Source organism: Capronia epimyces (genome assembly GCF_000585565.1).
Source record: "Capronia epimyces CBS 606.96 chromosome Unknown aczIQ-supercont1.7, whole genome shotgun sequence".
Taxonomy (NCBI): Eukaryota; Fungi; Ascomycota; class Eurotiomycetes; order Chaetothyriales; family Herpotrichiellaceae; genus Capronia; species Capronia epimyces.
Window position 1 is genome coordinate 1,052,767 of NW_006912910.1, and position 13,410 is coordinate 1,066,176.

Consider the following 13,410-nt stretch of genomic DNA (forward strand, 5'->3'; position numbering starts at 1 on the left):
AGAGAGAGAGAGAGAGAGAGAGAGAGAGAGAGAGAGAGAGAGAGAGAGAGGGAGAGGTATATATACTATGTCGAGGTGCGAGCCACCCAAGCCTCGACCTGAATCCCATCTACAAACACTGTCTAAAATCCTCCCTCAAAATGCCTGGCTACAAGTTCAAAGGCGAAGGATTGTGTGACGAGCTCTTTGCAGGGATATCACAGACTCTCGACGAAGCTGGTGTCCCCAGTATATTGTGGAGCGAGTATTTGCTGACGCTCTACGGAGTTCCTACTGTTTACTGGGTATGTCTATCGAAACTGCTCAGCTGTGTATGATGGTCTAATTATACTCTAGTCAGCCGACTTCATTGTGCCCGACGACAAGATATCTACCGCCTATGAAGCTCTTCGCGAAGCCGGATTTCCCGAATGTAGCCAGTTTGCCGACTGCAGACTCTGTGATAAAACCTCACGGAAATATTGGCCGGTTCCACCGGCGCACCTACACAGAGACGACTTCGAAGTCATTTCTCTTTTCAAAAAGTCGGAAACGCTTTGGAACTTGTCGAGTTTCGAGGTAGACCGATCCAACGGAGAATTGATGTTTGCCTCAGACCCTCTACTCCCTCATACAAAACAAGGGGTCGGGAGAATGACCGGATTTGCGCCTGACCTGCACCCTGTCCGCATACCTACCCCGGCGTATGGTACAGAGGCTGTCATCAAACTATCCTTCCGTGATGAAGAAGTCGACTATGCCTGGGATATTCTGTATGGGTATATGGCAGAATACGTGGATAGGTCAGACATCCTGGACAGTCAGAAGGATCTTAAGCCGGAGTTTCGACCTCTAATGCGCTGGCTAAACTCCACTGGCCTTACCCCGGCCGAGGACATCAACGCCGATGGTAAATGCATATCGAAGTTGGCCATGTTCAAAAAACTTGAGGACATTCTGAAGTCCCAGAACGAGTTGAAACCGCCTCTTGTGTGAATGCGGACGGGGCCAGAGACGGCGGACGGTATCGTACGGTGGTTGTAACCTCTCGAAATTAGTTAGTTAGATTGATTAGAGAAGACATGCAACTAAGATAAAGAGGTACAGGACTTAAACAAGCCCTATGGATGCGATGTCGTTCACTGTGAGACTTGAAGTGGAGGCCGTAAATCTGGTAGATGCCCCCTTTCTTCTTTTCGGTGGGTAGAATGGTTCCATTGTCAAACCTAGGCACTAACTTGGGCATTCCCAGCCTTGCCCTTTAAGCAGAAGGCTGGTGTAGGCACGCCTGTATAGTCGGGGCTCTCCCTATACCCCTTTGATAGACAACATGGAACATTTCAACCTTGAACCTCCATAGCACGGTGAAGATGGCCAGTTGAACCGCATCTTTTCAAACCCCGCGGTTCTACCAACTGACGAACTATTAGTCTTCACTCCGATCGAGCTGATTTGACACCTGCTCATCTGGTTTTCTTACTCACAAGGTAGCCACCTCCACCTTCCCACCACTCACTGAACAAAAGATAGAGCCTAGATGCCAGCCGAGTGACGACTTTCACGTGTACGACTTTACCTGTCTCCTGCCACTCTGTGGAACCCTATTGATTACACAGATTCGGTCTTTCAAACCACGACAACCTTTTCTGGTTCAATTACAGGGGCCCTGGATCCCCAGTCTCGGCAGCAGGCTCGGTTGAAATACACGCGTCCAAATCTGGCAACATCAACACTTGATCCGTCCAGGGAGGGTGCCGTCATTTGATTCAATCTAGAAGAGGCTTGGAACCATTCGCGCTTGGGCCTTAAAAGTCTCTCAGCCATGCATACACTCTGAGGTGGAAAGATGACCAATTTCCAAGAGCGTCCTAAATGCGAAATCGATTCAGCTTGACATGACCGTAGGGCACCCTAGTCCATGGAGCATGTTTGCTGGTGCTCTCCCACATTTCAATCCTATATCCTGTCAAAATGAATTTGTCAATTTACAGCTCAGCCGATGATTTGGAGAGAGTGAAGCTCCGTCTGGTAGCGCAAGCGTCGCTATCATGAGACACCCAATAAAGGATGATGAGATCTCCGGTTTTTTCGCTTTCCCGATCGTTGTCTGCATGCCATGGTTGATTTGGCTTCATTTGGCCTGGATATCATACCAATTGTTTCGCAGTGGCATGAATTCCCAAGGAGGGCGAAGCACGCGCCAAAAGTAGGGCAATGTATTGTTGCCAAAGAGGACTTTGGTGTACCGGGATCTCAGACATGTCTGATGTCTCCTGGCAACGGTAAAGCCGATAGATGGAAAGTGACTGCAAGAGCTCGGGTGCAGCTGGAGCCTCCAAGTATAGGCCAGACATGATCTACCACTGCCTCTCAACCGTGGCCGATTGCCTTCAGGACTTGTAGAGAGATTGATCCGGAGATATGACAAAAGAGATGATCAGTGCTGCCGCCAGGGTTTCTCCGTCGGTTGTTTTCTCTTGGTCCTTCGCGTCTGACTTTGTTTTGTGATGTGGTCACGATTTCGCTGCCGACCGAAACAAAGAACGACCAGTGGTAGATTGCCCAGGCCAAACACCTCTTTGAACCAGGACTGTGGTTTGTTTGATTCCAAGAGCTGGAGGCAATGCAGTCAAGCTATAAGAATATGTAAGGATATTCTGTCCCACAGTTCGCATTCTGTACAATCTTTCAACATTTTGTTCCATAAGACACTCATCATCACACCTCTCCAAGATGGTTCAAGTTTTAGCAAAGCTGGAGTGGGCAGCTCAAGATGCCATCCACCATCTTCAACAAATCCCTGAATTCTCAAATGCAAAAATAGCCGTAGTTGGGGGCATGGCTGTCATGAAACACACCAAGTGTTACCGTCGAAGCCATGTATGTCTGATATGCGCGGCTGGAATCAAACAGACTGACACAAAAGCAGGATATTGACTTCATCACCGGATGTAACGCAAAGGAAAGACTTCACGCCGCCGCGGAGAGGGCATTTCGGCAGTGGCCAGGTCAATTCGTCTACGATCCTAATTGGCCTCTGGCACCAGCGACTCAAACTCCTGACGATAAAGATCCGCCGTATCCGAAGAATGCCATTCAGATGGATTTCATACTGGAGTGGCAGGTCAGTGCAAATGTCCCGTTATAGTGTACGAATGACTAACTTCTTTCATGTTCTCTTACATACCGGATGCGGCAACACCAATCAGCATGGTGAGAGAAATCCCGTACATTTCTCCTACAGACCTGTTGGTCTTCAAGATCTTCAGCTGTGGACTCAATCGGACAAGCTGGCAGAAAGACAGAGACGTCCACGATGCAGAGAGATTGCTAGAGATCCTGGCGGACTCCAAACCACTCGTCTTGACGACACAACAACGGGAAGCGGTCAAGGGGGTTCACAGATGTGGTTCAGCGCAGTAAGAAGCCAGAGAGGTGGTGGAGGAGTTGGCTCGGTTTGCCACTGGCAGGTCAAGTTGTATGAGCAAGAAAGAAGCCAAGGTTGAACAGTGTGTGTGAGAGCTTGACTGAAATACTCGATCCCGGTGAGAGGAGCGTTTTGGAGAATGGACGTACCTGCATGATTGGAGTTCAATCGGCTAACCGAGGGTGACTGGTCCTCAACATCACGGCCACTTTGGGAAGTCAAGGTGAGAAAGAGGGTGCAGATCTGTCCTTTTCATTTAGTTAGCATTGGGTATTGGGATCTGACATGAGTCTCGGTTGGTTGCTCTTGAGGAGTAGCCATCATGAAGAGGTATTCGTATTCTATATGTCAACATGCTTCTAAATGCTGCAAGTAGTGCAAAATAATAGCCGAATGTACATGACTCGCAACGCTATATCGTGTGGATTACATCCTGAGCCACACCACGCCGCCGTAGATACATAAAATCAAACAGTCAAGAAGATTCGGCAATGTCTGCGCCATCTTCTTCTCCGTGATCAACACTGGAGCGCTCGGTCAGGTAGACTAGAGAAGGTTAGGAGCCATGCGGGGACAGTTGGCATCGATGGCTGAAGCACGTACCATTGGGTCTCAAGAACCAGCTGAAGATGAAGACAATGACAAAGATCGAGGCCAAGCAAACAAAGACAATACCTGCATACACCCCCACGGTTTGGCTGTAGATGAGGTTGAAGACTGTGGGAGCCACGACACGCGCTAGGGCATGCAGAAGACCTGATGCCCCAAGAACCTGTCCGGTGAGATCCGCTGGAACGTGTTTTGTAAGGGATGACTGTAGGGTGGGTGAACCAATTCCACCGAGCGCCGCCACCATACCCGAGATGACCATGATCGCGCCAGATGGAGTGAGCGCGAATCCGATATATCCAACAAGCTCAAACACGACCGCGCCGCGTATGATATTGACATCAAGCATGTCCGAGCCCTTATGGCCGGCTGAGTTTTCCCGGGCCGGCCCACGAAAGATTCGTGTGAGAAGGGGTAGTATAACAATCAAACCCAATACTCGACAGACGTTGACGGCGGAAAGGAACACGCTTGAATCCACCGCGGTCCAGCCAAAGCGATACTCAGCATAGATGATAATGATCTGCATGGTACCCATAGCCACGCCGAACATCATGGTGTCGATGGCAGCAAGAACGAACAGATTCCTCCGCAGCTGGGAGCTAGAGCCCTCGCCCGTAGGTCGGAGTACCCAAAGTGGCTCGAAGAGGTTGTAGTTTATCAGCCTAGCAAGCCAATCTTTGTGTGGTGACTGAAGTCTTGCAGTGCGGCGTTTCTCTCTGGCTAGAAGCTGTCGCTCCTTCGATAAAGACTCTGGGACGACGAACGAAACGAAGAGAATGAAAAATAAGTGGCATGCCAGTGCCACATAAAAGACCGTGAGGACGGTGCCGGTGAGATTGATCAGCCATCCCGCCAGAATTGGGCCAAGAGCGATGCCGGTGAAAAGTGTGCCGTGGAAATAGCCAAAAGCGACATTCCGTCGCTCCGGAGTCGAGCAGTCAGAGGCATAAGCAAACGCCAACGCCATGGCTGATGTGAAAGAGCCGCAAAGGCCATCCAAGAGAGCCCCAAGCAATATCCAATAAACAGATACTTGGTGGGGATATGTGCCGACGATGATTGTGATGATCTCGGCGACAACGGCGCCCACGGATGCGCCCACAATGACCTTCTTCCGTCCAACGCGGTCAGAGAGAGCCCCGAGGTGAGGTACTGTGAGAGCAGAAAAAACGCCTGACAGGAGGCTGTAGTATAAGTTGAACTTGGCCACGAGCGACTGTACATGAGGATCTCTACACTGCGGGTTCTCCGCCCCTAGAAGCACGGGAAGGAACTTGAAGTTGGGGTCCTGTGCAGCTCGATCCGATAGATATCCCTGACAAATGAGGTCGAGGATCAGATATGTTTTCGGAACAATGATACCTCCAAAAGCGATGCAGTATGGGAAGAAGGCAGGCAGCAGCCATAAAATCTAAGACCATGAGCGCGACCGTCCAGTATGCGAGGAGGCAGTGACAAGCATACCGAAGGCTTCTTGTACCAAGCTTGGCCTGTTGATCCATGAGCACCGTTCCAGGGCTCGCTAATGGCTCTTTCATAACTCGACCTAGCCCTGGTGTATGGCACCTGGTGCGTCCGTCGACGACGCGAAGTTATCAAGGGGCTGTTCTCATCCTCCGACTGCTTATCGCCCTTCCCGACGTGCAAATGTGTCTCGAGGTCTGGGGTATGAGGTGTCGTCTCCGACAGCAGCGCCTCCTCTTGCGCTTCCTCTGCAAAGACCTCTTCAGGATCCATCGTCTCGCTCGCAGAGGGGGATCAGGGTCGGAGGGCGGATTGGCCTTGGAAGCCGGGGACGGATGGACTGGACTGGGAGGAGAGATCGTGCTATCGCATCTGCTCAGTGAATTAGAGTCAATGGACGAGGATAGACTCCCAGCTGTAGTGAAAGGATGAGAGAAGACCCCCAACTCTCAGGCGATAGCTGCTACTCGGTGTTATCAATGAATGTATGTAGATCTGATGGATCGATAGTTGGTCTTGACGTAATCTACGTTGGGTGCGTGGTGTACTCCGTGCTCCGTAAACATTATTATTGTCTGCTCCGTACGCTGCAACTTACCGGAAGAAGGGGGATCGTAGGCGAGCGTTCGTCCTATTGCATGTCGACTTCAGGGTCGGGAAGACCCCGGAGCCCCCCTGTTATTGGATTCAAACTCGCGTCTCAGATGTAGGACGTGGTGCAATCCATGACGGTCATACGCCATGCCTGTCGCTTGATACCTGTAGCAGCATCACTAACCCTTGTTTGCACCGATCTACAATGCCACCGTTGAGAAGGGGGTATGTGTACGAGGAGATCAACACAACTCCTCTTGCACTTGAGAATTACCACTGCAGTATCGCGCGAACGGCAAATTATAGCACGCAGTAAGAGCGAGGAATCATTATTTTCTTGACTAATACAAACGATTTTGTCTCGCCTCCTTTTTATCGTACAGTTGGAAGAATCTGGGCCTGTTCTCCGGCAAAGAACTTCTTCTGCTCCAGGCATCTCTCGCTCTTACAGCCTTGACATCGCAACCCCATCTGCGGAGAGCAGCTTTGACCACTCTGAAGATGGGCATGGGCGATATCTGCCAAAGCTTGGATGAAAGTCTCATTCCCGTTGAGGCTTTCCGCGCGCTTCACGCCTGGATGGCCTTTCGCATCCTCATGCATCACCTCCTTGTCTAATTCGTAGAGAGTCTCGATATGGTCGCTTGTGAAGGCAATCGGTACCAGGATTAGATCTGTCTGGCCACGTTCAACATAGGATCTGACGGTGTCACTTGTTTGAGCACCAAGCCACGCAGAAGGTCCCACTTGGGACTGCCAACACAGTCGATATGGGTTGGAAAACTTGAGCCTTTGCATGACAGCATACACCGTTGCGGCGACTTCGGCAGGGTATGGGTCGCCGCGGTTGACTACACTCATCGGAAGGCTGTGTGCTGAAAACAAAAGCACCACGTCTTTCTTGCGCTCTTCGGGATATTCCGCAAGCTTGTCCTCAATATTCCTTGCGAAGGCTTCGATCAGTCCAGGATGCGTTGGCCATCGGTCAATTACACTCCAGGTGATGGCACCGTTTGGGGAACTCTCTCCCGGGACTCTTTTGTTCTCAAGCCGGTTTCGCCACTTCCACAGTTCGTTCAGCGAACTTCCTGTTGTAGAGCAGCTGTATTGGGGGTATTGCGTAAATGCCACGGCCCGACCGCCGTTACCACCGCCAAACCCATCCTTCAGAAGCTGTTCGTACATCTGCTCGGTCAAGGGATCCGCGTAGCGGAAGGCGACATAGGGTCGGTGAGGTGCGGTCTCTGGTGAAATTTTGTCCAGGATCTTGCACGTTTCGGTACATTGATACTCTGACCATTTCCGGATTGGAGAGCCACCGCCTATTTCTGCGTATTGTTGTTGTATCTTAGGTGTTCTTCTGCGTGAGATCAACGGCCCAAGATATGATTGTAGTCGTCCCAACGGAATCAAGTCACCATCCGCAAATAACCTGCTGAGAAAATCTCCTACTTCTGCTGTTGAGGATGGGCCGCCCATGTTCAGGAACACGATCGCAGTCGGGCCCTTCTTGTCAACCGAATTTTGCGTCACCGGAGGGGCGACAGTGGCCATGGAAGACCTTTGGAGGCCATGGGGACCCAGCAAACTGGGTACTGGTCGGAGTGTAGAGCGAAGTGGTAGGTGGCGAGTGAGGTAGGCTGCCGAAGTACGCATCGACATTGTGGGAGGGAGGGTGCGCATTACTTCTGTCTACCGAGCCATTGACCGGGGGTTGGGCGAGGGTGCGATTGCTGGTAGGATACTGGGAAAGAAAGATGATGATGGACCGATTATATCTCCACCTGGGTTGACTTTCTTGCTGCTGTAATGTAAGATATCTGGCCGACAAAAGAGTAAACGATGACGATGACGGTGTGGTGTGGTCTTGGAGGCAAAGGACGACCAAGTATCCATACTCCGTACTCCATAGTAGTAGCTGTCACATACGGCGCACGGAGTAACTACGGATACTGGCCACTCATATTCTTTATATTTCGCACTTTGGTCCACCACGTGACTTCGTGTTCTCCTGCGGCCTGGACGCGACTCTGCTGCCTTTCCGCCATTGACTGAGTTGCGTCACCGCGGGAGGTCATTCTTTGACTGTTTGATGGTGCTCCAGTGTCGAATGACAGACAAATCACCAAACACCCCATCCGCTTTCGGCGCGTAGACAGCATGGCTCCTGATCTGACTTTCAGATCGAAGGGAGGCCCGACTGAAGATGTGCAAACCGGCGACAATGAAGACGAGGACGAGGAAGTCGACGAGAGCGGCTATAAGACGGTCAAAGACGCCGTGCTCTTCGCCATCGAAGTGAACGAATCAATGTTGAAAGTGCCGCCGGTGTCTTCTTCGAAGAAGGGCGACCGGAGCTCTCCCCTCCTGGCTGCTCTGAAATGTGCGTATCATCTGATGCAGCAACGCATCATTTCGACACCTCGAGATAAAATGGGGGTTCTGCTCTATGGCACGGAGGCTTCCAAGTTTTACGACGAAGACGAGAACTCCCGGGGTGGCTGGTCTTTTCCACACTGCTATCTACTCATAGACCTGGATGTCCCGGAAGCCGAAGACGTGAAAGCGCTGAAGGAGCTGACAGAGGCCGACTCCCCAGAATCTGCCGACATTTTCAAGCCATCGAGAGAACCGGTACTGATGCACAATGTTCTGTTCTGCGCCAATCAGATCTTCCAGCACAAGGCGGCCAACTTCACCTCAAGGCGGCTCTTCATCGTCACAGATAACGACGACCCAGCCTCTTCTAACAAGGGCTCTCGCTCGCAGGCAACTGTGAGAGCCAAGGATCTGTACGACTTGGGTGTCACCATCGAATTATTCCCCATCTCGACGCCAGAATACCCCTTTGACACGTCGCTATTTTTCGACGACATCATCTACAAGTCATCACCTTCCGACCCAGAGGCTATTGCATATAATCCAGCTTCCATGGTTGATGGCACTGGTTCAAAACTCGTGACCGGCTCCAACGACGGCATTTCTCTGCTGCAGTCGCTGCTGTCCAATATAGCATCCAAGGTCACACCCAAACGGGCCCTGTTCTCTTCGGTGCCCCTCGAGCTGGCTCCGGGGTTTCGAATTTCCGTCAAAGGCTATCTGCTGTACAAGCACCAAAAGCCCGCCCGTAGCTGTTATATCTATCTGGGTGGAGAACGGCCTCAGATTGTGACTGGATACACTGAGCAAGTCGCGTTCGAAAATTCCAAACCTGTTCAAAAGACCGAGATTCGCAAGGCCTACACATTCGGGGGACAGCAAATCACCTTTTCCGACGAAGAAGTCAAACAACTTCGCAATTTCGGGGATCCAATAATCAGAACCATCGGTTTTAAGCCCATGTCGAGATTGCCGCTCTGGGCGAATATCAAGAACTCGACTTTCATCTATCCATCTGAAGAAGATTATGTTGGTAGTACGCGTGTGTATGGCGCGTTGCACCACAAGCTCGTGAAAGACAAGCTGTTCGCCCTCACATGGTTTGTCCCGAGACGAAACGCCACCCCTGTCATGGCTGCCATGATCCCTACTCTTCCCGCCGAAGCGACCGACGACAAGGCAAATGTGGCCGGCGTGTCTGCCACTGGCGCTCCTCAAGGATTGCACTTGATCCCTCTGCCATTCGCAGATGATATCAGGCAGAACCCACCTACAACACATCAGCACCCTTTACGCCCGCCAGACGACCTTGTCGATGCTATGAGGCCTATCATCCGTAAGTCTGCCATCAAACACCTTGGGATTTTGACAGCAGCTGATGAGAGCGAATCAGAGCAGCTGAATCTACCGAAGGGCATCTATGACCCGTCAAAGTATCCTAATCCTAGCCTGCAATGGCACTATCGTATTCTCCAAGCCTTAGCCCTCGATGAAGATATCCCCGAAAAGCCAGACGACAAGACGGTCCCGAAGTACAGACAAATTGACAAGAGGGTTGGGCATGAGACCATAGAGTGGGGAAGAAGATTGGAGGACGCGTACAAGCAGTACCAAGCCGAGAATCCTGATGCGGTCCGCACGGGCTCAAAGCGCGCTACAAATGACCCTGCAGCTACTTCGAGTGCCGGCACCAAAAAGGTCAAATCAGAGGTGGGCGATCCGACCAGCGAGGAAAAGATCCGAGAGCTGTGGCAGCAGGGCCGGATCGGGCAATTGAATGTTGCGCAGTTGAAGACCTTTTGTGCATCGAAGAAGATCTCGACAGCGGGCAAGAAAGCAGACATTGTTGACCGGATTGAAGAGTGGCTTGAGAGCAAGTAGCAGCTGCATAAGTAGGTAGGTAGCCAGACGGTAGTGATACCCATAACCCCCTGGGAGAATGTATTTGTATTTCTAAGATACAACAGTATGAATCTTAGACTACGAGTAGAATGGAAAAGAGGCATCTCACTTGTATCGTGAGGATGTGTGGTCAATCATTGCAATCCTAGTCATGCCCAAGAAGGTGACTAGCACTGCACCCAAGATCGGCCATTGTTGTTGATCTCCATTCCAATAGACGATTTCCGTACATCATGGGCACTGTAAAGCTACCTCGTAGGAACGCTTTTGCAGGAAGGTTGTGTTTTTGCGTTGTTCATGAAGAAAAGAGAGAAAGGAGGGAAACAAAAACGAGGAAGAAAATAATTATGCGTGGTGGTTGGCAAAATGCAGTCACGTGAAAGTGTCCTCGGAGTAGTTTCCGGTCCAAGCCAGAATTATGGCGCTAGTGGCTCTAATCCTCCTGGGAGAATGCTATTAGGCTGCTAGCAGTTCATGACGTTAACTTGAGCCCTGCGGTGCATTCACATTCGTCCTTCGTCGCCCAACACTTAATCGTTGCTCGATTCAAGCATGTGCTCTCCTGTGCCGCCCACCTACTTCGAACCAGCCTGGAACTGTTCTGCCCCTGTCCATTGGACTTCCATATTCTATCCGACAATGGCTTCCGATGTCCAGCTAGCTTGACCTTACCCATCTGCCGTCAACGTTCCTCCTTCCTCATCTCCTGGCATCTCCTTTGGCCATCATGGCCAGGGTCCCCTTTATTGGCAGGCTCTTTTGGTGGGCACCCTCTCGTATTCTAATGTATGGTTGCCCTGTACTAACTCTTGACGTTGTAGGCGAGAGTACCTGGCTCTGTTTGGATCTCTCATCCTCGTCGCTTTGGAGGTCCTGGTGCGCTGCATCACCCTCGGACTTCGTGAGTATGTTCGGGCCCATCTCATTCCTCCGTCTCACAAGCGTCGCAGCACAACCCGTCATTCGCTTCTGCTACAACACCTCCAAGAATCTATTCAACCGTCTGTCGTCTCCAAAGTCGAGACAAGCCAGGTCGGAACAAAAGTCCATCTACAGTTCTATCGCCACCTGTTCCGACTTCACCGAGCTCTGCGCCTTGTTTGGATACTATGCCGAAGAACATGTCGTGCAAACCGGAGATGGATACCTGCTCGGTGTACACAGGTTGCCGTTCCGGAAGGGAGAAGAAGAGACCGGGGTGCGGGTCAACGCTGGACCTGATTCTATAAAGAAGCCAGTGGTATACCTGCACCATGGCCTTCTCATGAACAGCGAGGTCTGGGTGTGTCTGACGGAAGAAGAACGATGTCTCCCCTTCACCCTAGCAAGTCAAGGCTATGATGTCTGGCTGGGCAACAATCGAGGCAACAAATACAGCAAGAAATCGACAAAGGCCTCACCGACATCTCCTGACTTCTGGAATTTCTCCATGGATGAGTTCGCCTTCCATGATATTCCTAATACCATTGATTATGTTCTTAGCACGACATCTCAAACCTCGCTGTCTTACATCGGATTCAGCCAGGGCACTGCACAAGCCTTTGCAACTCTCTCAATCCATCCAGGCCTGAACGACAAAGTGAACGTCTTTGTGGCGTTAGCTCCCGCAATGTCGCCTGCCGGTCTGAGCAATGGCATTGTTGATGCCTTGATCAAGACGAGTCCTGATGTCCTGTTCCTGGCGTTCGGTCGGAAATCCATCTTGTCTTCAGCCACCATGTGGCAGTCTATCCTGTACCCACCCATCTTTGTCCGGTTGATCGATATGTCGCTTTCATTCCTCTTCGCGTGGTATGGGCGGAACATCTCGCTGCAACAGAAGCTCGCCGCCTACCCTCATCTCTATAGCTTCACCAGCACGAAGTCAGTGGTACACTGGTTCCAGATCATTCGCAACAGGTCGTTTCAAATGTACGATGACGATTCTTCGAGCAAGCTCAGTATAGGAGCCCGCAACCGGTACTACAAAGTGGCCAAGTTCCCCACGCGCAACATCAGAACCCCAATTGTTTTGGTGTATGGTGGGAGTGATTCATTGGTAGATATCAGAATCATGCTGAGAGAACTACCACGGCACACTATTGCGACGGAGGTACCACATTACGAACACCTGGATCTCTTGTGGGGAAAAGATGTCCATACTCATGTTTTCCCACACGTCTTGAATGCGTTGCGTGATTACGCGCTAGGCCACACTTCGAATGGCACCTCCAGAAATCTCGCTCTTTCCATCGCCGATACTGCACATTTGCACAGAAAGCAGAAAAATGAGAGCACCTTCAACTCGACATGGCCCGAAGTGGAAGAGGCCGGCTATTCGGATTATGACGGCGCAAATGACACGCCGCACACACCCAAGGCCAAGTCATTCGCCCAGCGACTGCGCGAGAGACAATATCGAGATGAACATGACAGCCGGCCCAGATCAGCGTCATCTCCAACAACGTTCATGACCTTGGTCGAACAGTACTACAAGCTTCCAAAAGCTCCAAAAGCTCCCCGAGGAGCGCATGAGTCGGTGCTGGATGCGGTGACTGCAAGGTCCCGGAAACAGGGGGAGGAAAAGCTAGACCAGGAACTCTTCGATGCACGCTCAAGCGACACAATGTCGAAGAGCAATCCGTCACCGGTGGAGTCTCCACCCTCACCGTCAGCTCGCCGAGGCGAGGGAGGTGGAGGATCATCAGAAGCAACGGGCCGAGAGCTTGCGCCGCATCTCCAGTCCCCGCCGCATTACCGCAATAGAGATAGAGCGCGGGCGCAGTACACAGACGACGAAAGCGAAGACCGTCGAGATTCGGGGTCGGTGTCCGGTTCAGGATCGGGCCGGTCAAGTCCTGATGCCACTCCCCATCCGAGCCCCAATGCCAATCCGATCCGGCAACACACATTCACGTCCAAGGGCATTCGGGTGGGGAGCTCCAAACCGATTGTAGGGGCGGCGACGAGTTAATTGAGGTCCCCAATGACTTCTCGATGAATGGGAAAAGTCCGAAAGCGATGGTATAAACATATAAAGTGGAATCGCAGACACGCTAGAGAAATGAAAACGA

The 13,410-nt window shown here is 51.4% G+C and overlaps 7 protein-coding genes across 7 annotated transcripts; 5 read left to right on the plus strand and 2 right to left on the minus strand.

The window, feature by feature from the left end:
• Positions 1–140: 140 nt before the first annotated feature.
• A1O3_08177 (uncharacterized protein) lies at positions 141–975 on the plus strand (the record flags this gene model as incomplete). The annotated part of the gene is made up of 2 exons (XM_007738276.1): positions 141–284; positions 337–975. The coding sequence occupies 2 exons, from the start codon at positions 141–143 to the stop codon at positions 973–975; spliced, it is 783 nt and encodes a 260-aa protein (XP_007736466.1).
• A 1,737-nt stretch (positions 976–2,712) lies between these two features.
• On the plus strand, positions 2,713–3,127 carry A1O3_08178 (uncharacterized protein; the record flags this gene model as incomplete). The annotated part of the gene is made up of 2 exons (XM_007738277.1): positions 2,713–2,859; positions 2,909–3,127. 2 exons carry the CDS (start codon positions 2,713–2,715, stop codon positions 3,125–3,127), a joined length of 366 nt encoding a protein of 121 aa, XP_007736467.1.
• Positions 3,128–3,189: 62 nt separating this feature from the next.
• A1O3_08179 (uncharacterized protein) lies at positions 3,190–3,402 on the plus strand (the record flags this gene model as incomplete). The annotated part of the gene is made up of 1 exon (XM_007738278.1): positions 3,190–3,402. The coding sequence occupies one exon, from the start codon at positions 3,190–3,192 to the stop codon at positions 3,400–3,402; it is 213 nt and encodes a 70-aa protein (XP_007736468.1).
• Positions 3,403–3,881: 479 nt separating this feature from the next.
• A1O3_08180 (uncharacterized protein) lies at positions 3,882–5,755 on the minus strand (the record flags this gene model as incomplete). Its single annotated transcript, XM_007738279.1, has 3 exons — positions 3,882–3,952; positions 4,010–5,429; positions 5,483–5,755. 3 exons carry the CDS (start codon positions 5,753–5,755, stop codon positions 3,882–3,884), a joined length of 1,764 nt encoding a protein of 587 aa, XP_007736469.1.
• Positions 5,756–6,448: 693 nt separating this feature from the next.
• Positions 6,449–7,738, minus strand: A1O3_08181 (ferrochelatase; the record flags this gene model as incomplete). Its single annotated transcript, XM_007738280.1, has 1 exon — positions 6,449–7,738. The coding sequence occupies one exon, from the start codon at positions 7,736–7,738 to the stop codon at positions 6,449–6,451; it is 1,290 nt and encodes a 429-aa protein (XP_007736470.1).
• A 498-nt stretch (positions 7,739–8,236) lies between these two features.
• On the plus strand, positions 8,237–10,336 carry A1O3_08182 (ATP-dependent DNA helicase 2 subunit 1; the record flags this gene model as incomplete). The annotated part of the gene is made up of 2 exons (XM_007738281.1): positions 8,237–9,791; positions 9,849–10,336. 2 exons carry the CDS (start codon positions 8,237–8,239, stop codon positions 10,334–10,336), a joined length of 2,043 nt encoding a protein of 680 aa, XP_007736471.1.
• A 748-nt stretch (positions 10,337–11,084) lies between these two features.
• On the plus strand, positions 11,085–13,310 carry A1O3_08183 (lysosomal acid lipase/cholesteryl ester hydrolase; the record flags this gene model as incomplete). The annotated part of the gene is made up of 3 exons (XM_007738282.1): positions 11,085–11,119; positions 11,179–11,258; positions 11,308–13,310. The coding sequence occupies 3 exons, from the start codon at positions 11,085–11,087 to the stop codon at positions 13,308–13,310; spliced, it is 2,118 nt and encodes a 705-aa protein (XP_007736472.1).
• Between the last annotated feature and the right edge of the window lie 100 nt (positions 13,311–13,410).